General features: G+C 52.0%; 10 protein-coding genes and 1 non-coding gene across 11 annotated transcripts; 6 read left to right on the top strand and 5 right to left on the bottom strand.

The window, feature by feature from the left end:
- Positions 1-958: 958 nt before the first annotated feature.
- On the bottom strand, positions 959-1,201 carry SMAC4_01565 (uncharacterized protein; the record flags this gene model as incomplete). The annotated part of the gene is made up of 1 exon (XM_003352683.1): positions 959-1,201. The coding sequence occupies one exon, from the start codon at positions 1,199-1,201 to the stop codon at positions 959-961; it is 243 nt and encodes an 80-aa protein (XP_003352731.1).
- A 464-nt stretch (positions 1,202-1,665) lies between these two features.
- Positions 1,666-4,024, bottom strand: SMAC4_01566 (uncharacterized protein). The gene is made up of 2 exons (XM_066089616.1): positions 3,466-4,024; positions 1,666-3,391 (listed from the first exon to the last, which is right to left on the bottom strand). Exons 1-2 carry the CDS (start codon positions 3,590-3,592, stop codon positions 2,460-2,462), a joined length of 1,059 nt encoding a protein of 352 aa, XP_065945742.1. The 5' UTR covers positions 3,593-4,024; the 3' UTR covers positions 1,666-2,459.
- Positions 4,025-4,617: 593 nt separating this feature from the next.
- On the top strand, positions 4,618-7,920 carry SMAC4_01567 (uncharacterized protein). The gene is made up of 3 exons (XM_003352685.2): positions 4,618-5,204; positions 5,268-6,372; positions 6,427-7,920. The coding sequence occupies exons 1-3, from the start codon at positions 5,154-5,156 to the stop codon at positions 7,698-7,700; spliced, it is 2,430 nt and encodes an 809-aa protein (XP_003352733.1). The 5' UTR covers positions 4,618-5,153; the 3' UTR covers positions 7,701-7,920.
- Positions 7,921-8,147: 227 nt separating this feature from the next.
- On the bottom strand, positions 8,148-10,319 carry SMAC4_01568 (uncharacterized protein). Its single transcript, XM_003352686.2, has 3 exons — positions 9,357-10,319; positions 8,918-9,246; positions 8,148-8,843 (listed from the first exon to the last, which is right to left on the bottom strand). The coding sequence occupies exons 1-3, from the start codon at positions 9,493-9,495 to the stop codon at positions 8,622-8,624; spliced, it is 690 nt and encodes a 229-aa protein (XP_003352734.1). The 5' UTR covers positions 9,496-10,319; the 3' UTR covers positions 8,148-8,621.
- Positions 10,320-11,108: 789 nt separating this feature from the next.
- SMAC4_12892 (uncharacterized protein) lies at positions 11,109-12,930 on the top strand. The gene is made up of 2 exons (XM_066091138.1): positions 11,109-11,851; positions 11,913-12,930. The coding sequence occupies exons 1-2, from the start codon at positions 11,476-11,478 to the stop codon at positions 12,500-12,502; spliced, it is 966 nt and encodes a 321-aa protein (XP_065945741.1). The 5' UTR covers positions 11,109-11,475; the 3' UTR covers positions 12,503-12,930.
- Positions 12,931-13,001: 71 nt separating this feature from the next.
- SMAC4_01569 (uncharacterized protein) lies at positions 13,002-14,748 on the top strand. The gene is made up of 2 exons (XM_003352687.2): positions 13,002-14,045; positions 14,107-14,748. The coding sequence occupies exons 1-2, from the start codon at positions 13,480-13,482 to the stop codon at positions 14,546-14,548; spliced, it is 1,008 nt and encodes a 335-aa protein (XP_003352735.2). The 5' UTR covers positions 13,002-13,479; the 3' UTR covers positions 14,549-14,748.
- A 95-nt stretch (positions 14,749-14,843) lies between these two features.
- SMAC4_01570 (uncharacterized protein) lies at positions 14,844-16,460 on the bottom strand. The gene is made up of 2 exons (XM_024655247.2): positions 16,230-16,460; positions 14,844-16,166 (listed from the first exon to the last, which is right to left on the bottom strand). Exons 1-2 carry the CDS (start codon positions 16,258-16,260, stop codon positions 14,944-14,946), a joined length of 1,254 nt encoding a protein of 417 aa, XP_024511152.1. The 5' UTR covers positions 16,261-16,460; the 3' UTR covers positions 14,844-14,943.
- A 1,674-nt stretch (positions 16,461-18,134) lies between these two features.
- Positions 18,135-19,874, top strand: SMAC4_01571 (uncharacterized protein; the record flags this gene model as incomplete). The annotated part of the gene is made up of 2 exons (XM_066089617.1): positions 18,135-18,258; positions 18,466-19,874. 2 exons carry the CDS (start codon positions 18,135-18,137, stop codon positions 19,872-19,874), a joined length of 1,533 nt encoding a protein of 510 aa, XP_065945740.1.
- An 896-nt stretch (positions 19,875-20,770) lies between these two features.
- SMAC4_01572 (uncharacterized protein) lies at positions 20,771-23,164 on the top strand. Its single transcript, XM_003352690.2, has 3 exons — positions 20,771-21,226; positions 21,392-22,247; positions 22,318-23,164. The coding sequence occupies exons 1-3, from the start codon at positions 21,044-21,046 to the stop codon at positions 22,509-22,511; spliced, it is 1,233 nt and encodes a 410-aa protein (XP_003352738.1). The 5' UTR covers positions 20,771-21,043; the 3' UTR covers positions 22,512-23,164.
- Positions 23,165-23,173: 9 nt separating this feature from the next.
- On the top strand, positions 23,174-23,283 carry SMAC4_13087. Its single transcript has 2 exons — positions 23,174-23,211; positions 23,242-23,283. It is a non-coding gene; the product is annotated as a tRNA-Leu (tRNA).
- A 1,153-nt stretch (positions 23,284-24,436) lies between these two features.
- Positions 24,437-25,875, bottom strand: SMAC4_01573 (uncharacterized protein). Its single transcript, XM_003352691.3, has 2 exons — positions 25,479-25,875; positions 24,437-25,395 (listed from the first exon to the last, which is right to left on the bottom strand). The coding sequence occupies exons 1-2, from the start codon at positions 25,735-25,737 to the stop codon at positions 24,506-24,508; spliced, it is 1,149 nt and encodes a 382-aa protein (XP_003352739.2). The 5' UTR covers positions 25,738-25,875; the 3' UTR covers positions 24,437-24,505.
- Between the last annotated feature and the right edge of the window lie 21 nt (positions 25,876-25,896).

Raw genomic sequence — 25,896 nt, 5'->3', positions numbered from 1 at the left:
TCACTACGCATTGATTCAATGATTCTTTGGTTGTAATAAACAAAGGCCTATGATCTCTGCCATCTACTACCAGGCTGTGGTTATATGCAACAGGCGTCTTGTGTGCACATAATCGCAGTGGCTTGTGGGCGTGGCCCCAGAGAACAACCCCCGGTCAGACAACCTGATCTCAACATCACGGGCATAGCCTTTTCCGATAACCCATAGCGCCTCGGACACTTGTGATTATTATGACGTTTGTTTTGATTTCCGCGATGAATTCTGTGAGGAAAGTGACGCAGCTCTTAGGATTGATTTATAGACCCAAACGAACAAATGCGTTTTCGCTGCTGCTATCCCGTTGCCAATGCCGAACCTCATTCATTCAGCCCGGTATGCATGATCCATCAGGCTAACCTCCAGTATTTCCAGCTGATACTGACAGCCAGCGGGACGTCTAGGTAAAACTCCAATTCTCGTCGAGTGTGAGACCATGGTAGCCTTCTGCCGTGTATGTCTCCGGTTCGCTATCTCAACAACTATAAGAATGTTTGTTAACTTCATATTGTCAAGACTTCCATAGAAGTAGTTGCAAGTCTTACAAGAAATCCCATTCACGCCACCACACCCAGTGCTCTCACCAGCCAAGAGGCTATCAATGGAACCCAAAAACAAAAACAAAAAAACGCCGTCCATCTTGTGTATCGTGTATCGTAATCGTGCAACCCGTCCGTCGTCGCTAGCTTGTTTCTCTTCAGTGGGAGCGATGTCGGGGAAAAGAAGAGGAAAATTGAGTAAATTCGTCTAAATATCTATCAAATGCCGTATGCGTGTGTCATGAGACGTCCGTAGTTTGGGGCTGTTCCGAGCCCGCAATGATTACTAGAGTGCCATCAAACATTAGCGACATGTCCCAACCAGCCGTGTACCGAGTATCAAAGGTACGGAGTGCTTGCCTTCCCTGGTGGTCAGGTTTCAATCACTCGTAGCCAAAAGCGGACCAGGCAATCTTGTCTTGTCGGCGGTTGTCGGTGTCTCTTTGGGATTCCTTCGCTCTGTGGGCCTTGATTTGCAGGCAGGCGTCGCACTTTTGAGCCTTGTTGGGCTTGCCAATCCGGCCGCTGTCAATCTTGCCGCAATATTTGTGTTTGGTTTGGTCGGTCCATTGCACGGGACTTTCGATGTTTGTGGCCTTGGCCGCCTTGTTGTACGAGTGACCCATGGTGAGAAAATGAGCAATTGACGATTTGTTAATTGTGTTTTTCGGTAGATGCTATGATAGCATTGAAATGATTGGGATGTCGACGAGGAGGTTGTGTCAATTAAAGGTAGGTTGGTTTGTTCCGAAAATTTGGATGGAAGAAGAGTTGGGGGACCTTCTTTTCTTAAAGAGATCCTGGCTGTGAATTATTGGAGAAGGTGTGGCCGGTGCTAGGTACCTTCTTGTTTTCACACCATGAAGTGTTACACGAAATCGGCAAGTGAGTCAAATTGGATACCAATTTTGGCAATAACCGTTCAGTGGCATGACCATTCATTCATTCCGATAAAACGACAATGGGAAACAATTTGTGTGGCAGTCGGATGATGTAATTTGCCGACTGGTCATTTGCTCAATCAGGTGTCTGTGAAACTCGCCACTAAACAACTCCCCTCTTGTGAAACTGCACATCAACGGAAACATGGGACAATGATGTGAATTTCTGGTTGTTTGGTATTTTTCAAGTTCTAGTTGAGCCTCGGGTGGGCTAGGCCAACGAATTATGGCCCCCTCACCATCTTCATTTCTGATCTAGTAAACATAAATGAGCAAAGCATGATAACCGGCATGGTATAAGATAGGATAATCGCACGTAAACCCCATTGTACGGGGCCGTCTATCTGCTGATATAAGAGTCCATCCCCGTCTATAAGCATGGCCTCCTCGCATACTTAGCGCAACAGAGTATCCTTGATACCAGCTATACTCTCAGAAGACCTCGCCAATCCAGGAGCTGTTGAAAAGAATACAGCAGTGTCGGAAACCACCAACCCTAACCCAAGTTACGTACGCTTTCTCTGTGGATCGAGCGGATGTCGAGCACAGTTCAACGAAAATTGGATGCCGGTCTGGTATGACGGGTCGCACGAACAGGCGACAAGGGCTTATCGTACTTATTCGGCGAATAGCTGAGCAAAAGGTCGGAATTGGTATCAGAGGGCGACTCGACATCAATCTCAAACCTGAGAGGAGATGCCTTATTGGCGTAGTGCCTCAGACGGACTGGTGACAGGGGCTTATCGTACTTGTTTGGCGAATAGCTGAGCAGAAGATCAGAGTGAGGATTCGCGGCCGATGTGCCCGGAACCGCAAAGCTGAGGAGATCAGGAACATCAGCCGAAGTAACGCCGTGGTTAGTGATATCCTTCAGTACACTCGCCGTCTGTGTGGAAGAGTGCTCCTTCGCTGAGTCAAAATCGGGGCGTTGATGCTTCTTCTCCTAGTCAGTGCCACTGCCAGCTAGACCCCCACGCCAGAGCCCGTAATAGCCGTCGCAATTCTTCCACATCTTGATCGTGCCATCCTCAGACCCTGTTGCGTACAGATTGCCGTCGGGAGAAAATGCAATGGACCAGATAGGGCCGTGGTGGCCCTTGTGTACATCGATCTCCTTGCCCTCATCCCAGGTATAGACGCGAGCCCAAGTACCCGGCTCCTCGCCAACAACAAACTTCCTGCCCTTCAGGTCCAGCCCAACACTGGCAATGCCATGTGGGAGTGTAATCCTCTTGAGCTCGTCTTCAGCCCGACTCCCACCCCAAAAGTAGGCAGTCTTGCCCGCAGCTACCGCAAGCACAGGGAGGCCGCCGCCGATGTCGGTGGGGGCGCTGTGCGAAGGCGCAAGGGAAACCAGCTCGCAAGACTTGATCTCGCCCTCCAGCTTCGCCTCCCGTACACAGCGACGAGAGGGGAGATCAAACCAGCGGAGGGTATCGCCAGACGCAGTAATGATTACGTTGGGGTCACGAGCCCAAACGATAAACTTGATGATGTCTTTGTGTATCCCTTCACCAATCTCGAAGGCCTTGGATGCATCAATCGTGACTGGTTCGGGAGTGGTGCCTGATGGGGAAGTAGCGGGCCTTTGATCCGCCAGGTCAAAGATGCGAAGCTTCTTCTCGTATCCACCAGTTGCCAGCAGCCCGGAGTTATCGTAAGGATAGGCAATGGCGCGGACAATATGGGCGTGCTGGAGGACAAAGAGCAGTTCGCCAGTGTGGGTGTCCCAAATCTTGGCGCTAAAGTCGGCAGAAGAGGTCGCAGCGGTCGACGCATCAGGGCTAAGCCTCGCCTGCCATGTAGCTCCCTTGTGTCCTAGAAATGTGCCAATCCAATCACCAGTTTGACCGTCGCGGAGCATTGGGTTACCATCTGTAGGGAAGAGCCACGTCAGTAACCATGGTCAGGTGTGTTTGTTGGAAACGCCATGAAAGACCTGTGCGTACCTTTGCAGGAAGAGATCATGTAGTAGGAATCTTCCTTTTCGAGCGGTGAGAAGCTCAAGTGGGTGACAGGCCGCGAGTGGCCATGGCAGGTCAAGGGGACAGTCTGACGGCGCGTGGGTTCGGTCATTGTGGATCGTGATGTCGTCGTGATATGTAAGGACTGAAGCAGGATATGTGATACCTGAACGGTGGTCGGCCCTTGAAGAGGATAGGAAGACGGTGAGTCCCGTCAATTAGTGAGGAGTATGCGGGGAGAGGCGGCCTAGAGTAGAGGTATCGAAGAAACGTTGGTGATGACGGCGTGGTAGAGAAAAGCCAGGAGGGGCAAATCTATCGTCAGATTTCGCAAGTCGAGTCGAAGAGTCGGACAACTGAAAGGAATGGAAAGCGTAACGGTCGTATGAAGAGAGAGATCCCAAAAATCGTCAAGTGTTTAACCGGAAAAGAAATGGAGAGATTATGCCAGAGTTGTGGTTGTCGTATCTCGTGGCGCCGTCAAAAGAGTAAGGTAAGGTAAAGATGGGATTGCGTAGAGGCAAAGAGGAGAAAGAATGAGTCTGGCGTTGCTCTGGCTGCAACGGGGCGATGCACTGGTGGCACCCACCGTCACAGGTGCCCCTGCGGAGTCCAGGGATGGGCTGCCCGCCCGCTGAAAGTGCCACCGGCAGGCAGGCAGGCACCAGCACCGGGCAGTTACAAAGCGACCTCTTCTTTGTGGGGGTAACGGGCAGGGTTAGGTGCTATTGAGACGATAGCCCAAGGATCTATCCTTACAAGTTGAAACTGAAGGAACCAACGACACCAGTGAGATGTACCTTGATGTCGAAGAAGTGCAAATGTTCATATCCCGTACACCTACCTAGACCTAGAGGCAGTACATAAAATAGACTGCGGTGTGATACCTCTAAGTACGTGCTCGTAACTTACAAAGCTTGGTGCCACGAGTGGTGAATCGGCAGTGATAATAGGTACCCAAGGAGCCAACTCGAGCTTCGAAGTGAAGTCGTCCACAAACAACCGAGAACCTCGACAATAGAGGTACTTGAAGTCTTTGATACCCTGAGAACGAGACCAAGGTCGTGAGTAGTTGCCTTGGACTTTCCAGATGAAAAGGAAGTGATTGCAGTTGAGGCTCAGTCGCCTGATTGTTTGCCGTAAACAGAGAGCACCAGGGACGGGAAGGTGTGACCAGACGAACCTCCCCTGTATCAAACCCGCCAGTGGCTCAAGCTTCCCCCACCTCCTGCCAGATGCGACGTCCAACCTGCGCAGTGGACAGCGGTGCCCCGCCAACCGCCCCTTGTCAATATCGATACGGGCGGTATCCGCAACTCCAGTTCGTCATCTGTCAGGTCCGTACCTCTATGGACGAAGCTGAGGACCGCTCCTGCCATCGGAACTTCGACCCAATTCCCATTCCTTCTATTTTCCCAACCTTAGTATACCCTCGGCTTTTCTTACAAATCAAGCGCGTCTCGTTGTCTGCCATTCACCTGCTAATTTTCGGTTTCAACCTGCTCGAGCTCGAAACCACGATTTATACTGCCCTTCTGAAGCTCGCCAACGCCTGCGTCTCCTCCCATCGTCGACTTTAAGGAACACGCTTCGCCGCCACTACTGAGCCCCGCCCCCATCTTCCCCCATCACCATCGGCCGAGGTCCCGTCAACAACAAAAACAACAACAAAGATGGTGCAGGACTTCAAGCTCTCAGCCCAACTAAAGGGCCACGAATCCGATGTTAGTACGCCGACAAGGAGGTCCGTCATTCAAAGCTAGGTAACTAACACTTGCGTCACCCAGGTTCGCGCAGTTAACTTCCCAGCAGCTAACGTCGTCCTCTCTGCCTCCCGAGACCACACTGTCCGACTTTGGCGCAAGGCGACAAGCCAGTCACCCTTCGACGACACCATCGTTAGCCAAGGTCATGCCTACATCAACTCTCTCACCTTCATCCCACCCTCTGGCGAATATTCCAATGGCCTGGTCGTTTCAGGCGGCGCCGAGCCCATCATCGAGGTCAAGAAGCCGAATGCGACACACGATATGAATGCCGAGCGACTGCTAGTTGGACATGGCCACAATGTGTGCACACTCGACGTCTCGCCTGATGGCAAATGGCTTGTTTCTGGCAGTTGGGACGGCAAAGCGATCGTTTGGAACACTGCTACCTGGGAGATGGCCCATGTGCTCAACCATAACATGGACAACAGGGGTGTCTGGAGTGTACTCGCATACGACGCGGATACCGTTATTACCGGTAGCGCGGACAACAACGTACGGATATTTCGCCTAAAGGGCGCTACGAGCCTCGAAATCGATCCTTCACGCACCCTCAGTACCGGCGATGTCGTGCGCGCGCTGTGCAAGCTCCCCACGGGTCTGAAGGGACACCCCAGCGGTGCTGATTTTGCCAGTGCCGGGAATGATAGCGTCATTCGACTGTGGAAGCTGTCAGGAAAAGCGGTGGGAAATCTCCAAGGCCACGACAGCTTCATCTACTCGCTTGCCGCCCTACCTACCGGCGAGATTGTTAGTTCTGGCGAAGACCGCACTTTGAGAATCTGGAGGGGCTCCGAATGCATCCAGACTATCACACACCCTGCCATCTCAGTGTGGGCTGTTGCCGTCTGTCCCGAAAATGGCGATATTGTGTCCGGCGCCAGCGACAACATGGTTCGTGTCTTCACCCGGAGCGCTGACCGGACAGCGGACGCCGAAACCATCGCTCAGTTTGAAGAGTCCGTCCGCAACTCTGCAATCCCACAGCAACAGGTCGCCTCTAATATCAACAAGGAGAAGCTTGATACCAAGGACTGGCTGCAAATCAATACCGGGGCTAAGGATGGTCAGATCAAGATGATTAGGGAGGAGGATGGCACCATTGGCGCATACCAATGGTCTATGGGTAGGTGCAACCAGTCTGCTCTTACTCTATAAGAAAAGCTAACATGTTACGCAGGCCAACAAGAATGGATCCATGTCGGAACGGTGGTTGATTCTGCTGGTAGCAGTGGGAAAAAGGTGTCATACCAGGGCAAGGAGTACGACTACGTCTTTGACGTGGATATTGAGGATGGTAAACCACCACTCAAGCTCCCGTACAACCTGTCGATGAATCCGTACGACGCAGCCACCAAGTTCCTTGGTGATAACGAACTCCCAATCTCGTATCTCGACAACGTCGCCAACTTCATCACACAAAACACTCAGGGTGCCACCTTAGGACAGACCGCCGATGCCCCCTCAAGCGACCCTTACGGTACCGACGCTCGGTATATCCCCGGCCAGAGCAGCCAAACTGCTAAGCCCAAATACTTGCCGCATACCGAGTTCCTCAGTTTGACCAACAGTAAGCTTGAGCCGGCTTTGGCTAGACTCAAGACGGTCAACACCAAGCATATCCAGGCCGGGAACAAGCATATCGCGATGAACCCTGACAGCGTCGAGGTTCTCGAGGGACTTGTCAAACAGCTGCTTCAACCTGCTTCTGCCGCCGGAAAGTTGACCAACTTGGATGCATCGAAAACTATCCTCCTCACGATCATCACTCAATGGCCGTATGCCGACAGGCTGCCAGCGCTAGATATTCTCCGTTGTCTCGCTGCCTGGCCCGCTGCGGCTTCCATCACAGACGACCGCTATGGCGACATCATCGACATTGCGGTCAGAGGAGCTCTTGATGTGGAGGACACCGTTAGTGCAGAGGGCTCACTGAGCGACCTTGTCGCCAATAAACTTGACGCAACAAAGGCAAATGCTAACAGCGTCATGATGGCTCTCCGTACCATTGTCAACCTTTTCAAACTTGACGACGGCCGGAAGCTTGTAGCCAGCAAGGCTGGTGAACTCCTCTCCCTTATGGGCCACGTTGTCGGTCTCGACGGGGACAAGGGCGTGATCGGTGCCGAGAACAACAACTTCCAGATTGCGCTGACCTCAGCTGCTTTCAACCTTGCTTGCCTATTCTACAGGGAAAGGAAGGTGGATGCGAACCTGGACGAAATTGCTCTCCTCATTATGATTGTCGAGGCAACTGTCCGTAAGCAGAAGGACCCCGAAGTCCTGTTCCGCGCTCTCATGGCGCTCGGCATGGCTCTCTCTATCGGCGAACAGCCGGTAGCGGAGGCAAAGAAGCAGGGAGTTGATGCTTGGTTGAGGGAGGTGATCGGGCAGACTCCGGAGCAGCGCCTCAAGGACGTTGCTCAGGAGTGCCTCGCGTATATTCGGGCGTAAGGGCTCATTGACGAGTCCATGGACTGGTGAAGGAAATTGATTTGTGATGCTCATATCACTATAGCAAGGGATATTGAGGAGAAAAGGGTTTCTGGAAGACGATTGATGCAGTTATCATATGGCACCAGCAGTGAGCCTAGCCGGTATAGAGCTTAACAAATTTAGTAAAATACAGATGACCTTGAACTTTTAATCACAATGTCGGGGCTTCTCGTCAACATGTTCTTTCTTAGACTGCCACATGTATGGTGAAAGCGGTTGCAGCATCTCCCGATATCATGTTCGAGTAGGCGCCCGGCTGCTACCGAACCGATCATCCGATGCGACCGATGAGACAAATGATTGAGTGAAACATGTGATGAAAGCCCTTGTGAAGAGACATCAACAGTGGCCAATCCAGAAGCTGAGAAACAAAGTCCGTTGTGACGCTGGTATGATGAATCAAAGCTGAGCCTTGCATTTGCAAAAAGTTCTCATGAACACGTCGATGGTTCGTTCGTAACAGGTTTGTTCAAATATTCGTTCATCTGGTTTTCGCGAGGACACCAGAAAGAAAGAGGTATAGAAAAAAAGAGGTATATACAAAATTCGACAGAATCAAAGAAGCGAAAACGCGCGCGCGCCCTGCCATCGCTCGCGCTGGGGAATAATTGTAACAGAAATTTCCAGTCCATCCGTCCTTCCAATAAACGCCTAGCGGGACATATCGTACCCAAAATACACTGCACCTCTCGTTGTTGTAGTTTCAGGCATAATAGCCCACAGAACAAACGTTGTTATCTTTCCCCCCATTATCCATTACCGTCTTATCGATTTTGGTCATCCTTTCATCAAACCACATGCCCCGATTCGTTTCCCCATCCGAACACATCCATCAAACCGAGTCGAATTGATGTTTCCTTTTCCAGAGGACACTGCAGCTTATAGCATCATCCACAACCCACCAGCAACAAGCGGGATCCAACCAGCCAACTTGGCAACAGAAGAAGCAGCGCTGACGAGCGCCAATTTGTCGCGGCCGGGCTCGAGGACCTTGAGGGTGTACAAATCGGCGGCGCCAAGGTCGGTGCTGTTGAAGCAGTTGGACTCGTTGACTTGGGCGACGCGTGGATCACCGGGGGGAACGAATGTGATGTCGACGCACTGTTCGTTCGTGTTAGTATCTCGGCAAAGGATGGACATAGTCAAGTTAAGAAAATAAGAAAATAAAAACATACCGAGTACAAAGCAGCACCATGAATCGCCAACTCAACCAGCTGAATCGTCGCATTATCGCCCTCCTTGAACTCAAAGCCCGTGGGCACTGACACCTGCGGCAGGCAGAAAGTGCCTGGGTACGGGTTCTTTCCGGGGCCGATAATCTGGAAGGGAGGGACCATGGGGAAACTCATGTTCTTGGGTCCGCCGTCCGGACCATCAGTGTCGACGCCGAGGTTGACATAAATGAAAGCTGTCGCGTGGCCTTGGAACCAGCCTGGTTGGAAGGAGATGGCGCCGCCTGTTGTGGGCCAGTAGGTGCGGTTTTGGGTGAGGTGGAGGCCGCCGCCTGTGTTTTGAGTTATGGTTAGCTTAATGAGTCGTGAGATTTGGATGGAGGCTGGTGATGGATGATGTTTGAGGAGTATATATGGACTGATGGACTGATAGAGAACTTACAAGGATATGTCCATTGCATGCCATAGGGGAACTCATCATTGTCTTTTAGGTTGTTGCCTCTCCATCCAGGGTATGTGATGACAGTGTGGGCGGAAGCCAGCGCCGCGCTGGCGAGGGCAAGGAGTGTTGATGTGAGCATGTTGGATGGTGATGTGTGTATATAAGATCGATCGACGCTGTGAGTGACCGAAGCCTTTGCGTATCCCTCCCTTGCGAATCCCAAGTCGAGTCCTCCTCTTCTTTCAAGTTTCCTGAGCTAGCTTTTCGTGACCTTGTCGACTGAATAGGTGCTGACCGAAGGTATGTGACCTGTGATATGTATAGGTAGGCGTATGCTGGTGATGATACTCGGGATCCTTTCGAGATTGAAGTTGAGGTTGATGGATGTCTCAGTCAGATACTTGAACTGACATAGAAAGAGCTTTTGGCTGATGAGAGAGAAAGGATTTCGGAGAGAAACCGAAGAAGTGACTAGCCGGGCCATGGCAGGTAGGTATATTTCACGGAGTGAACCAATGCGAACCCATCCTGTGTTCCCTATCCCGCCAGGCCGCAGCCGCCCAGGCCTTGTCGAAGAGACAGAGACCCATCGCCCATCGGCACACAGGACTGGGGCCCTTGTGGTGTGGGTGACGGGAGCGAGTTGAGTCCCGCCTTGCCCCCCTGCGCAGTGGGTGTGGCCCCCAGTCCGGCACACGCTTTCCCTCGCAAGGTTGTGAGAATCTCACGATGGCAAAAGAGAAAGACAGGGGAAAACGGCTGAAAAGAGGTCGAGGCCCCTGTTAGTAATGATGAGTGTCCAGCCAATGGGATCGCCGTTCCCGCCTCGGTGCTGCAGGCGACTCGCTAGGACGGAGCAAACTCATGTCAAAGACCGGGCCAATGTGATTGAACCCTCGTCCTCCGGTGCTGCACACGCTATCACCAACACTTGACCAGCGGCCGCTACCACCTCGCCGAGCGGATTTTGCCATGCTCCGTTTCCAATGGCATCGAGCATCGTGGGACTTGCATCAAAGCCTCCAGCAAGTCAGCCATGGGATCAAGTCTGAGCTGGCTCCATTCACGTTCTTCTCGTGGCTTGTGGACGACACTCAAACTGAGAAAGGCACAGCTCGGTCTCACTAGTGTCGATCGCTGAATGTCCCTCTGCCGTTACAGTGTGATCCCTTGGCGGTAACCCTTGGGATTTTCCCCGTCGTCCAAAGATCCAACCAATTCTTTTTCACAGTTAAGCGCCAGAGTCGGGGAAGCGACCAATCAGAGCTCAGAAGTGCCTCTTGATGGTCACCTCCGCAACTGTTCTTGGCGGTTGATTTCCAATTTGTCCCTGCCGTTGTGAACCTTGATGCCACTGTGATATGAAGGTCAGCAGTGCTCTTGGGTGCTTGAATCTCGCATTTACGAGCCCATGACCCGTGTGCCATCGCTTTTGGAAACGGTTGAAGCCATTGAGAAGCGCTGTGATAAACAGAAGCCCTCAGTTAGAGAGGTTCCGTCTGTATCGGGAAACAATTTGCTCCCGTGCGCGCTACGCCTTCCCCGTGTTCTATTCCTCCCAAACGGTCCGCAATATTGCGAAGTGACGCCTTCTAGAAGAAGTTGGAGGGTAGTTAATGATTACTTGCAGCGGCGATGATATCTGGAGGTGCTTTTTTGGGTGGTGGTGCAACCGTCAGCGTCAGCTTTCCCAGCAGTGGCAGCCCAAAAGCCAGTTGTAACGGGAGAGTAAGCCACCCATCGCTGCCGGCAGAAATCGTCCCCTGTTTTTAAGTGCGAGGAAGAGAGGAAAATACATGTGTGGGTTTCACCAGAGTCGCGCCTTCTGGGGGCAGAAGAGGAATGACATCGCAGAAGGAACGACGGGAAAGAGCTTTACATAGTACAACGGCAACAAAGCGCCCCTGAATGACAGGAGCTTCCCGCTGTGCATTGGGCTGCTGTTTCTCCGGAGGAAGCTCGGGCCATCCATCACAGGGGAGCTCTTCCAAAAGCTCTCCAAACGGCAGGCGGTGTGCCGATAAGACAGAACCCTACCTTATCGCATGTCCCTCACCAGAATTCCGATGCCAACTGGCAGTCGCAATTGTTTGCAACCAATCCCACTTAAACTCGAACAATGACACAACAAGACGGAGAATGGAGTCAAGTCAGCCGGAAACGCGGGCGCATACGGCATGTGCCAAAACCCAAGACGGAGGTGGATGAGAGCAAGGAGAACGGACTGGGAATCCGACCAAATCCGAACCCCGAATTCACAGTCAGCGACATGCACAAGCATCACGACACGGCCCGGCAAGAGTGGCAGATCTCGGATTGCTGGACGACCCTGGAGCACCTGCTTGCCACTGCTTTATCCGAGTCCAGTTGCCCTCATATCACCAAAGCCATCTGTTTCGGACCTGGTCCATACGATCCTAGCAATGGCAGTTTTGCGGCGAGGCGGACAGCTCATATGCAGACCGCGGCCTTTTGTGCCATTGTTGACTTCCTAGGTCGGTATCTCATTGGGCTATGACCATAGGAGTCTTTCCAGTTGCTGATGATGTATGACAGAATCTCATTGTCAACACAAAATCAAACGTGTCATTCAGGAGCCCATGTTCACCCAGATCGACAGGGACTTCTGTGTCGAACTCGGGTTTGAAGTTGTCGACACTCCAGATGCGTTTCCCATGGTTGATGAGCAAACTTTGGTCTATGGTATCCACATGGAGCTTCGTACTTACCACCTTGCTCTGGCGACACTTCCAACTGCTTTCATCGGCGGCGGCTTGGATGAGTGGGAAAGGGTCATCGACTTTGACCCTAGCCTCAAGGAATTTGTTGGCCCCATCTCCAAGATGGATGCCACTTACACCAAGTACCCTTTTCCCGACATGAACTACATCTTCTCCAGCACGACCATGTATTGGCAGAAAGGGGATGAAACCTCTAGATCTCCAAGCAGTCCAAAAATTTCACTATCAGGAAGCCCTCAGGCATCTAAGCAGACATCGGACATTGCGGAAGCATTGGAAGGCTTGAAGCTGTCGGAGGAAGCATCGGAAGAGAAGGCATCTGAAACGGAGTCCACTAAACATCCAGAAAAACCCATGGATCCAAACCGTCTCACGGGGTCGAAGCCACCGACGACCGAGGAGTGATGGCCAGACCATGCCAACAGCGCTTGGTATTTCGTCATCTTTTACATATACTCATTTTCCATTGCTGGCATTCTCCTGCACGCCCATACATGATACCAGGTTTGTCACCATCAGCCGATTTTGGGACCGATTTTGCTCTCATGGCGCGCGCAGGGCCTTTTTTCTTTTCTCGGCCATTTATCTTCATAATTTCTTTATGAGAGATAATGGCGACCGGAATTTCAGATACCCTGACGCTTTGACCGAAGTCTACTCCGCTGTGCTCATTTTCTTTCGCAGATCTGGAAAACTCATACATCACATCCACATCGCCGTTGTCAGTTGCATTAATGGTCTAGGACACATGCCTCGACGCTCAGCTCCCCTCTGAAGAAAGCACCGCCCGATCAGACGACACACTGATATGTGTTATAGCACATCTGCTATAGGTATTTACATGCCCATCGTATACCGTCTCATTGTCGAGATTTGAGAAGGCTGAAATCGGTCAAATGCACAGCAAAGGAGTATGGCGGCGCCGGCAAAGGGCAAGAAGGAAGAGAGAGCCCACATGCGATGTCACCTTGGCAATAAACCACTCCCGATCGGGCAAAGGGTCAAAGCGTAAAAGTCGCGATGCAATTTCGCAAGATTGCGGCGGACAGGGAATGGAACTTCGGGGTAGGCCTTGGTGAACGCCTGTTCCAGAAGATTGACAAGAACCGTGCTCATCAAGTGATGTTTTGTCTGTCGTTTCGGATGGACCTTGTGTGATTCTCTCCTTCTCTTCTTTCTTCTTCAGCTTACGCGCTACGGCGCAAAACGAACGATACCGACGACAACACTTTTCAACAGCATCATCATCTCAAGATCATCATAGGCGCCGATCCTCCTACGGCAACAGACGAGACATTCAAAGACGGCAACAAGCGAGCGAGATGGCCTCAGGGTTTTCATAGCCCACCCACCACAAACCCTAGAGCCCCAGAGCGATTCCAATGGATCCGTCGCATCTTCCGGAATCGTCTTCGTCCCAAGCCAGAGACCAAACCCGCGGCGTTCGCTTTACAGAGGAACAACCCACACACCATATATACCAACCTCAGCCAAGACGATCATCTCCGCGGACCTCACCAACACATGGGAAGGCGCCCGATGTGTACTGGGCAGATGACGACCGGGAAGATGATCGAAGGAACACTATAATAAGCAACAACCCAGACGACGCGCAGTATACCTTTTTTCGTGAAGGGACACCGACACCACCAGAGTACAACGATGGGCATGAGAAGGGACTTGCGGCTGAACGAGCTGCTGCAGGTGGAACGGTAGCCGGAAGTTATGCGGCCTCTCGGTCTACGGTTGGCGGCAGTCTTCCGCCGGCTGAAGAATCCCGAGGCTGTATGGGCAAATATCAACAAAGATGGGGCTTAAGAAGAGGCGTGCTGTGGGCAATTCTTATTGCAGTTATACTGCTTGTTATCGTGCTGCCCCTGGGTGTGGGCCTTGGTGTTGGGTTATCGAAGTCGTCAAAGTCCACCGCAATAGAACCTAGGCCATCAAGGTACGAGATAATTATCCGAGTCACTGCTTTTGCCTTGACATCTGCTAACATTGGCAAATAGCTCACAAACTACCCTTCCGCTATCAAGCAGCCCCGAACCATCTCCCAATTCCTCGGCCATTCCCAGTCATTCTCAAACACCAGCCTCAACCGCAACGACCGCCCCAACTAGCACCACCTCCTCATCGAACAGCAAACCAAGACCAACAGCCTATTCCGACTGTCCCGCCGCCAACAACACCATGCACCGAATCCCCGGGTTAGCAAAAAGCTTTCTGCGCCTTTGCGGAGTGGACTATACCGCCGATGACCTCGGAAACTTTCTCTCGGGCAATATGGCCGAGTGTATCGATGCCTGCGCGGCCATGGAGAGGTGTACCGGCTGCTCTTGGGGCTATCTGGATGGTGATAAGGGTAACAAGCATCGGTGCTGGTTGAAGGGTAATTTGGGGACTGCCAGGGAGGAGCCAGATGATTGGTGTTTTGCGATGATTCCGCGATAGTTGTTAATGAGGATAAGGTGGAGGTCACGAAAGGGTGTTATGAACGGATTGAGGACGGAGTAAGAAAGAGAGAAGACCAAGGATGATGGAAGATACCCTATCTTAACCAATTCCTGGTGTACATACCTATCCAGAGTACGAACTCGGTGAAATGCATTTGCCTAACATCAAACCAAACGGTGCTCTATTTCTCAACGGCACTCAAATTTCACGAAACATGCAGCTAACTGGTGCTATCAAACGGAGTGTTCGCGGTATGTTTCTACGTCCGGATTTAATTTCCTGCTTGCTCTAGTCGACATGGTTATTTATACCAAGAGGGTAAACAAGTTGGCTTCCTTAATTCCATTCATTATCTCCAGATTCTTCTATATAAGGCATGGCCCAGCATTGGCCTAGTGAGTCTTGGGGAGAATAGCTGCCGCCTCAAGCTCACCAAAAACATCCGACAGCGATTTCCACGTATCCACGTACCCAGTCCACCCAGCCTCCCTCGCCTTGCTCATACTAACCACCAAATCATAGCTCCGCCCCAACACAAAGTCAATAAACGCCCACGTCGCCTTCTCCAGCGAGTCCTTCTGCAGTGCTTCCCTCTCGGCCAGCTTATTCCACGTCTCCTTCACATCTTCCTGTTGCGCCCACTTGGCCAAACTGATCCTCTGCTCCAGCTGACTCGGCGGAACCGACTTCTTCGTCCCTTCCAACCCGCACTCCTTCGCCAGGATTGTCACAGGCTGCGGTGCCTTCTCGGTCAACTGGACCTTATTCGCCAGGCCTCCGGCGGGAGGAGAAGCGAACTGGTCCGCCTTGACCTTCATGCCGAACCGCTGCGCCACTCTCGGCCACAAGTCCTGCCAGCTCTGCACGTCGCCATTGACCACATTGAACGCCTGGTTCGCGGCCTTGGGCTCCAACGCCGCCCACACGCAAAATTGCGCGTGCAGCTTGCTGGACGTGAACGAATCGAACTTGGTGTAGAACGTCTCTGATCCAGGGAACTCCAAGTCCCGACCAAGCTCCTTGTTCACAGCCGCGTAGATGCCCAGCCCGGAAGCGAGGTTCATGAAGTTCCCGTTGGCGAAACCAATGACGTCGTTGGGGTAGGTTACTGTCCAGCTGATGTTTGGGTGCTTAACATCCGCACCGCCGCAGAAGGACTTGAGGATGTCCTGCTGCCGATAGTAAAAGTTAGATGGCCACTTGCTTTCGTCGCGCAGCCAGGGGTCGGACTCGAGCATCGGGTTCTTGGGCTGGCCCAGGTGCACGCCGTATTGCTTGCATCCCGTGACCAAAACGATGCGCTTGAGGTTGGACACGGCGCCCGTGATCTCGAGAGCTTCCAGGAAGCTCTGGAGCATGGTGCCGTTGACATCCGTGTTCTCCTGCTCCGTGTCCTTTTGTAGGTAGGCGGAGAAGAAGACGTACTCGATGGCGGACAGATCGCGGATGGCGGAGAGGTCCTTGGCCATGTCTTGGGCCGAGTTGAGCAGGTCTATGTGGTGGTGTTGGACATTGGAGCCGAAGTCCTCCTTTTTGGAGCGGGAGAGGGCGTGGATGGTTTTCCATTGCGAGGGGTTGGACGATAGCTCTTTGACTATCTCGCGTCCGTTGATTCCTGGGGGAGAAGAGTGGTGAGTTTAGGGGTTGACCATAGTTGATAAATGTGTGGATGACTTACCGGTCGCACCGAGGACGATTGCTGAAGACATGATGAGCTGATCGATAATGTGAGCCCCAGTTACAAATACAGTGATCAAATGAGTAAGCTCAAGATAATCTGAGACTTTTGCTTTGTTGTTTTTGAGTGCTTCGAGAAGAACAGCGGAGTGTCGGTGTTGATAAGTGTAAGTACTAAGATGATAGCTTCAACTCAATGACGTCACGGATTGATGATTGCTGATGAATCACCATTGATCTTCTCCAAACCAACAATATGTCTCTCTTGTGCCGTTTATCCGAGATATTTCGTCAAGTATAACTCTACTGTATGGCTCAGGGTCTTTATGTCGTCTACTTGAAGGTAGTCCGCCATGACTGATCATTGTCGGTAGTCATGGGACAGCTGAGGCAGCCGTAGGGGATAGTTCTCCGAAGGACGGAAGAGTAAGTCCAAACTCAAGGGATACATTTTTATTATCTTGAAGTCTGTGTTCCAGTTTGAAATTACTCGGTGTCCAACATGTAACTTAGTTTCTCATCTGGACCATATCCCCTCCCGTCACATTCTAGAACACAGCATCAGAGCAATGGAACTGATGCCTCACGGACCGCAGCGGCCCCACTTCGGACGCGGATTAGCCAATCGGTGCAGGAACCGACGCTTGACATGGAATGCATAAGCACTGTTCATCTGTCAAGTGTCAACTTCCACTCCGCCAAGACATCTAAGCTCGACGACAACATCTTCAAGATGGAAAATTCGATGGCATCAAAAACCCGACACTCATTGCGCGCGGACGTCTCCGTTTCTCTTCCTTGGGAACATCTACCATGTCCGGTGCCTCTAGCGATTGCGGCCCAGAAGCAAGTGCGAAGGCCCCCTGCTTCTGGAATCTGAAAACCTGCCTTCCACTACATGACCCGCCAAACCGATGTATGCTTCATAGCTGATACTTTCCTGACCTACTAGATAATCTAATCACTATTTCAAGCTTGGTTGATCTCTTCACATGCCCTCTGACAGCAATGGCGCTTTGGGTTTGGTCTGGGAAGATGTTGCCGCTATCGATTACACGCTCCAGTAAGACCGTGACACTCGAGATGAAGAGGATGGGTGATCTGAATCATAAGGCATTTGTTGTCTTGAGCATCTGCGGAAGAGAATGATAACATGAATGTGTTGTTGAGGTCAAGACAGGGAGCTTCTGATGGGTAAGAAAGACGTCGTGGGCAAGTGTCTACCGATGGAAATTGCGAATTCTTTCGCATCTCATGCTTCCCAATACAAGAGCATCGTGTAAGATGCCTCAAGTGATTCTTGAAATTGGAGGGCGGTAATGTATTGTGAAATCCGGACGAGGTTTGCCATCGAGTCACGGCGCGAGGAGAGCAGGAAGCACGGAGTTCACTTCGAGAATGGTTTAACGATACGGGTTGATGATGTTACTAAATCAATCACTTGATTCTTCCCCATCCGTTCCGAAGAGGTGCATTGGTTTCATCCTTAGTTTCGTGGGCTTGGCTTAATCTGTTTGTCTCGTTCAGTGCCTGCAGATGGGCTGGATCGATCCATAGGCAGAAGTCACGATACAGTCACTCCTGATTCCGCCGTGTTGATTTCATACCCGGTCCCGCTTTCCTGCCTGACTCCCGTCCGGTCTTTCATTGTCCGGTCACCCCTCGTACCTTCCTTGCGCGCCAGCGCCACCTATTCCTTCAGAGGGCAGCGGCAGAACGGCAGCACTTTCCCAATCTCCACCGGGCCCGGTCTTTGACGGGAATCTTTCTTTTCCCCCGCCTTGCCTCCAGAGTCGAGGCGGTTTCTTCTTGGTACATCGTTTGCGATCACCATCTTGTCACCTTTGTTTTAACATCGACAGCTTTATTGCTGGCGAGACAACACAGAGACGCGACAGAAACCATCATGGAGATGCCAGAAGACGACCTAATCGACAAGCTGCTGGCTCAGCTGCCTGCGCCTTACCCACTCTCGACCAGTCGCAGCGGCAATGAGACGTCGCTGTTGTCGGTCAGGAGGGAGAGAACCGGTACGACATGTTCCTCGGCTTCCTCACTCTAGCTCATTTCCTTTAGTCCTTTGGTTAACAACCACAGTAGATGCCCAAACGTCCCAAAGCTTCACTACCCTGCGCTCCCCGGACCGTGGGTCCAGCAGCGAGCTTGGTTTGTTACCTCCTTCCGTTTATACCTTGCTTTCTTTTGGCGCTCAAAGTACTAAAGGGTCTCAGAGCCAGGTGAAATTGCTTCCACCCCCGCCGCCAGCAGTTCGCCGTTGAATCCCGGCCGCAAAGGGGGTTTGGCCATTCGCTCTGCGTCCCCTAACGTTGAAATCGTCAAAGAGCCATCGGGCATCAGAAAACCCATGTCTTCTCTCCTCCATTCACAGATCCCAACCGGGCCAAAGCCCGCGCCGGGAACACCTCAGGATCGGTTCAAGAACGCCGTTTTGGCCAATCCTTTGGTGGGTACAAAGACTCCGCTTGTCCCGGGAAGCTGGGCGGGAAGCTGGGCGGGTCCTCAGCCAGTGTTCCGATCCCATGCTGGCAATACCTTCTTCTCACAGAGCCAGGAGCGTGTGAAGGACGATATGCACGGGGGCTTTGGGAGATCGCAAGCCCCCGGCATGACGAAGACGAAGGTAGCCACGGCTGCAGTAGTCAAACCTCCTGTTGGACCCCCTGGTTATGCAAGTGACCAGACCTTCCAAATCCGCAGTTTCACCGCGAGCCGCCTCTCTACCAACCCTCCAGTTGGTAACATTCCGAAGGGGCCGAAGAAGGATCAGCCTCAGGTATCTCTGCCGCCGAGGGTTTCAACCTCCCATGACCCAGACGCTAAGAAGAAACTGTCATTGAGATGTCAGTCGCTTGGATTTAACCCTGAATGGGTTTTGTCGGGAAGTTTGCGCGGCAAGTGCAGTTACGACGTTAAGCTCAAAGACATCATAGTCAAGAATGACGGTTTGCATGATGGAGAGCAACCGGCAAAGGCCGCAGTTGCAGCTAAGGCGCTGAATGATTCAGAGCTTTGGAGAAAACTGGAGCTCTGTTCCCGCCCTTCCGGGTCTTCCAAGGCCTCTACGGCCAACCATACCAATGGGTCCTCAGCCACATCAACAAGCAACTCTCACCAGAACACCTCTCGCCAGACTCGCCAGAGTAACACTCGCCGAAGCTCGGCCGCAGTCAAGAGAGATCCGGTTGGCGAGCCAGGTAGCTTGGATATGGTCGTGAGGCGCACTACCGACGAGAGTGATCGGCTCAAGCTTCTGATCATGCTTCAGAAGTACGTTGGGTCCTCGATACCCAACTACGCCGATCGTCCCGATGTCTGCAAAGCTTTTTTTGAGGGACTGGCTATGGGTGCTCGTCTTACAAGGCCTTCCCAAAGTCCTTCCAAGCAGACTCAGAACGATCGCGGCAGATCGCACTCCCCCTCGGCCCGCCATTCTAGCAACTCTGCTAGCTACCGGACCCGTTCGCCTCTTGGAGCACGTACAAGGCTTACTCCTCCGCCGGTCTATCATCATTACCCCGGTCGCCCTAGTTCGAGTCACTACAGCCCCCGCAATACGCCTCTTCGCGAGCTCCCCCGCGGACCGTCTAATATGTTAGGGGGGAACATGATTGTCAAGAAGGAATAGGATGGACTTGATCGACAGCAACTCTGCTAGCAAGCAGAAGGAACCGGTCGAGTACAGAATTACGATCACATGAGAACGGGGTATGGTGACTTTTGGAGAATGGAGGGGAACTCCTCGATCTCGAGACACATTTACCCTGACTTCTATCCAAGAAGACCTAACAGGATATTGAAAACGGGTAGATATCCCGACTTTTATCCACCACTTCGGTTACGTCAGTTCATGTTTACGAGAAGGGTTTTGCGACATAGGCCACGGCATTTGGAGAAGGGGCGCATGGTCTTGGGAGCTTAAAATGGTTTTTTTCCCTGATGGGATTGCTTTCTTCCATACTATTCCAGGTATAGTCCGGCGAGATACCAAGCGGTTGGCTATTCATTCTGATGGTCTGTTATGTTTATGCTATCAGGGCGGTTTGTTTGTACGTATTGTCAGTATTCATTGCATCAGCTCGGGTTCATCGAAGGCAGAATGGCTACATTCGCTTACACAGGTAGATAAATAAAAAAAGGCGATGCTCTCCCCAACCATGGATTCCAATGTAGTGCTGAATTTAGACGCTGTCATTGCAAGTCCGCCCGTTGGTGATGAATTTGTGTGATCTGCCTCCGCTGTCCATCCCGCGGTTCCTGTGCGGCCTTGCACATCATGCCCATGTCCGTGATCACCACAGAAGCAGGGGATGTCGTTCACAGGCAATAGGGCAAACTCAATCAAGTTAGACTCTCGGATGGCCACGAGGGCCAAAATTCAAGACCGGGACAAACCCTGGTCGCCGCGGACCAAAGTGGACTAGAGTACGCCAAATTTAAAATTACATTGCTTGGTACCTGACGATCCCTGACGCTCTCCCCCAGGCACCCCTTCGGTTTCCCTCCAGTTCCTCTTCTCACTATCGCTCTGGTCGATGGCATCGCAATTTCTCTTTCCAAATCCTTCCATTTCTCACACAAAAGTCATTCATTCATTCGTTTTAAGCAGCAGCAGAAGCAGCACATCAGTGGGTTATTGGGCCTGCGTTTCGTTCGTTTAACATATCCTGTCCCTGATACATACCTTCCCTATCTCAACATCCATGCTCTGCTGGTTGTTCTGGCAGTGAGTTCCATTTGTCGAGTCGTCTTACGGTCCGGTCCGGTCGTCGTCAATTCGCGCAATCCGGTCAATCCATGGGCTCCCACTTATCAACGTGCGCCCCAAAAGGGGGCGAATATTACCACTGCGACTACTCCATTGCCGGCTTTCGTGACAATACGAGTACAGTAGCGGACGGCATTCCGGGCTTCACGAGTGTCGCACTCCAGGAGGAGTTGCTGTATCTGGAACCCGACCCGGATGTAGCAGGTATTGGGGTAAGTTTGATATACTCCTTTTTTACTCATTCAACCCCTTCTTCCTTCTTTTCTTTTAGGCAACATGACTTCTAGTTATTGTTGTGACTGTCATCGTTAATGTTGTCGTAACCTGACCCACCTTCATTCAACACATGATCGCTGAACAATGTATACCTACAACAGACCTTGGTCGGCTTCGGCATCTCCTTCGCCGCATCAACATTACTGGCGATAATCATCCACTCCTTCGAATGCCACGAGATCTTCGGCCAGGGTCGAAAGGGTGACCACGAGAAGCACTCGGCCAAGCACTGGTGGCACATCGCCGACACCATCCTGATCTCGTGGTCCGACCAGCAGCTCGTCCTGGGCATGGCCACCTCCATCGCCGCCCTCAAGACCTGGTGCTCCTTCTCGACCTACCACCTCAACCTCATCGGCCAGTGGCTCGTTTTGTGTTCCGTAACCCACGCCAACGCCCTGCTCGTCCACTGCAAGTATTTCCACCGCAAGCGCCTGCTTGCTGACGGGTTGCGCGTCATCACCATCTTGACCAACCTTATTTTGAGTGGAATGGTCTTTTTTGTCAGTCGATCTGTTGGAGGAAAAGGGATGCCCTCGGTCGCGGACCATACGCCCTTGCAGATCCTGCCGGCGCAGTGTTTCTTCAAGAACGCGATCCTCAGCCCGGGGCTCAAGTTGGTGGATGGCTACGACCAGTATTCTCATCCAAACGGACAGGCGCTGTTCTTGATGAGCTTGCTTATCTTGATCGCGGCGGGGTTATCAATGGCGGCGCATCGATGGCGCGGGAAGGGGGCGAGGAAAAGTCGGTGGTCGTGGGGGTTCAGGACGGCCATGTTGTTGGCGAATATCGGCGTGGGCTTTGCGTCGCTCGTGTCGTCGGTCGAGTTGAGGGATTGGATGCATGGGAACGGGTGGATGGAGGATGATTCGGAGTTGGAGTGGTCGTATGGGCAGTTTATCCCGGCGTTGTTGGGTCTGCTTGTTTTTGTGTCGGTGTTGGAGAATGTCTTTGGTAAGTTTCTTGTGCTTCACAACCCGCTCGTCCAGCCTATTGTCAGCTTGCTAACGTGTGCAATATCTAGATGAGCTTCCAGATAGGAAGAGCATGGACCAGCAGAGCTTGCTACAGCTGGGTCGCGATCAGCAGTTTGAGATGGATATGCGACGATTATCGGCCGAGTCAAAGATCGATTTCAAGACATCACAACTCCCACAGGCAATGGTTTCGCCGCTCGATCCACGACCGTTTGACCCGAACGAAGGGCGAAAATGGTGAGTGGGGGAATGCCGGCGACGGGACATGCGAAGGGCAGAATGCCGGTAGCCGAGAGGCCCCACCTGCTCCAAATTAGCATTTTCGGGGGAGTCCGTCAGGCGTCAGTCAGTTCAACGGCGGGGCCGTGAAGCGAATTTGAAGATTTACGAAAGTATTTGATACCTCTGGTTCTGTGATATCCCCATCAAACTCGGAGTTTGCCCGTCCTCTGGAATGTCACGCGGATATCTTCCAGGTTGTTTTCATTGAATTGCCTTTGTCGAGAAGGATGGAAAGAAGGGAAGAAGCAAGAAGGACCCTTATCCAGGGGAAAGTGGATTGATGCGCCGGGCAGTTATGCAAGGCACCGGCCAATCAACGATAACAGGATTTGCGGAAGCGGGTCTTTCTCCATTCTCCAAGGCTTTCTCTGGTTGCTCTCTGGAAACATTTTACCGATTTGCGATGACGTTGTGGCCTACGCAGGAGCAATAGACAATTTGTTCCTTCCAGAATTGTTGGCAAGAAGAACACACTTTTTTTCTATCCATTCTTCAACTGGAAACATGATCTTACGAACAGTGCCGTTGATGTTGTTCTGTTCCTCCTCAACGGCAGTCCTGAAAATGTTATTCAGTCTTCTCGCTTATAATGCAAAGATCTAAGCTGAACATTCAACATTAGGCAAGATGGCCGAGCGGTCTAAGGCGCCACGTTAAGGTTAACCCTTAATCCGAGTTAAAACTCAGTTCCGTGGTCCGAAAGGGCGTGGGTTCGAATCCCACTCTTGTCAACAACCATCCTCTCCACCCAGCTCAGGTGGAGCCTCTCTTTTTCTCTCTTTCAACCTTTTTTCCCCGTTTTCGGGGGGACACTGAAATGATTGCTCATGTTTTGGAAGGTATAGATTGGCAGTTAGACGATTCCCAAAACAATAGTACAAAACGAGAACATCGTCCTTGTTTTGACTGAGCCTGTATGTACTCTTTTCTGGGAAGTCACCTGGCAGTGCATGGTTCTTGCCATTTCAACTTCAATGTTTTCCTGTCATGAACTGCTCATGCCTCTTTCCTTCTCCTTTCCATCCGTACCCGCGCTTTTCAAGTCGAACTGCTAATGAGCGCACTTGCTGTAGAGACTGGCATCTGATACAGATATTAGGTCAGAGCGAGTTTGTGAAAGAGGAAAGTGCTTGGTGCCTGGTTTCTGTATGTAAACGAACTCGATTCATTCGATCAACTGTTATTATAACTCGAATATTTACTCATCGATTGTTCCCGGAGAGCCCCTATGCGCAGCCTGGCTTCATTACTTGTTTGGAAGAGTGGAGGCCACGAAGAATGTGGCTGATCGGGCCGAGGAGAATAGGCGGGAGCCGACCACGAAGGGAACGATGCAGGAGGAGGTTAAGCAGGCGATGGAGAAACACACAAGCAACAAGCGGAACTCTGCCATGGGGGCCATGGAGAATACAATGGAACAGAACAAGAAGGACACCACAATCTATATGATGGTGATTGAAACGCACGGAAAGCCTCCAAGAGGCGTATTGTCTATTTCGATATCTCGAGGGATGCCTGGCCAAATTTGCCCCAGACAACCGTTACATGCTCAGATCCATATCAGTCCCACTCGGACACAGATACGTGGTCAGCAAAGCTGCTTTGAAAAAGCCAGAAGCGACAAGGAGGACAAATCGACCTACTGAGGGGAATTCAAGACCGGCAACGTGACCGAAATAGTATTGAACCATACGATACCAAAGGGGGTCACATTTATGGTATAGTCGACAGCTTTGTGGGGCTGTCTGCTTACCGTCAGAGATAGTTATAGTCCCCTGAGGATAGTGGACAGGAAGTCATTCCTAGATTTCTCGACAACACCAGGGTAGGTTCGAATAGGGCATAACTTGGGTATTGTACCATTAGCGACACTCAAATTCTACCAGCATGGGACGGGGTCAGAAATAGTAAATTTTAGAAGTAGTTACGCTTTTATCACAAGCGGCAATGAACCTAATACAAGCTAAAGGCCAACTGCTCACCCTTCGCCCACCTCTCCAAGTTCTCAATCTGTTGATCATACCACCCCGACAGCGTATCCTCCTCCACATATCCCATATGGGGCGTAAGCAGCACTCTGCTCCTCCCATCCTCTCCCCACTTGGTCGTCCGCCACTTGCTATCCAACGGCAGCGGCTCCAAGTTAAACACATCCAGCGCCGCGGCCCTGATCTTGCCCTGTTCACATACCTCCAGCAGGTCCTCCTCAACCACCAACGGTCCGCGCGACGTGTTCACAAAAATAGCCGTCTTCTTCATCAACTCCAAATCCTTCTTGGCGATCCCGCCCCTCGACCGATCCCCCAAGACCAAGTGCACGCTCACCACATCTGCCGTATTAAACAGCTCCTCCTTGCTCACCACCTTGAACGTCTTCTCGCCCGTCTTCTCGTCCTCCACCGGCAAGCCGGCCTGCTTAGCCTGCTCGTCCGCCTTCTCCTGCGTGAGGTTGCTGCTCCAGCAAATCACCTTCATACCGAAACCAACAATCATGATCTTGGCCACCGCCACGCCCAATCTGCCCAACCCCACGGTTCCAAGCGTCTTGCCCCGTAGGCTGACAGCGGGTACGGTCTGCCACCCGCCCGTCTTGACGGCCAGGTCGTCCTGGGCAATGTTGCGGGCGGCGGCGAGGATCATGGTCACGCAGTGCTCGGTGGTGCTGACGGAGCCGACGCTGCCCGGGTTGGACTTGTCGATGGCGCCGGCAACGGGGATGCCTCGCTCTTTGAAGGCGTCTAGGTCCAGCGCGAGGTTGCGGTTGCCGGTGGTGAGGAGGAGCTTGAGGTTGGGCAGGCGGGAGATGAGGTCGCGCGGGAAGGGAGTGCGTTCCCGCATTGTTGCTGTGATTTAGAATACGTGTCAATTGGCTGCACTGCGGTATGGTAGGTGGGTTTATGTAAGGGGCTTAAAGTTTAAAACATACAGATGACGGTGAAAGGCTCCAGCCTCTTGACGAGCTGATCCTTTACATCTTGAGTAGTGTCGGGGTGGTTGTACGGGCGAAGAGTGTCCTTGAAGAAGGAAACTTCGTACTTGGACGAGTCCAGAGCCTTGAACTTGGGCTCCGAGATGCCCTGGTAATCATCGAGGACAGCGACCTTTAGTGGAGAAGAAGAAGAAGACATTGTTGCAAAGAGTCTGGTGGAACCGCGCCTAAGAAGTAATGTGGGCAAGAGTGACATTCGATATATATCACACAGATCAGGGAGGGAAGATCTGATCTTTTTAGATCTAGAAATTCCTCGTGGCACGGTGATAAATCTCAAGTGTCAAATGGGATGAAATTGGGGACATCAAATGGAGACGAGACCGATGCAAACCGCCCACAACCCCCCGCGCCG

This window comes from Sordaria macrospora, chromosome 1 (assembly GCF_033870435.1).
Source record: "Sordaria macrospora chromosome 1, complete sequence".
Classification (NCBI taxonomy): Eukaryota; Fungi; Ascomycota; class Sordariomycetes; order Sordariales; family Sordariaceae; genus Sordaria; species Sordaria macrospora.
Note: the sequence above shows the minus strand (reverse complement) of the source record. Positions and strands in the feature narration are given on the sequence as shown.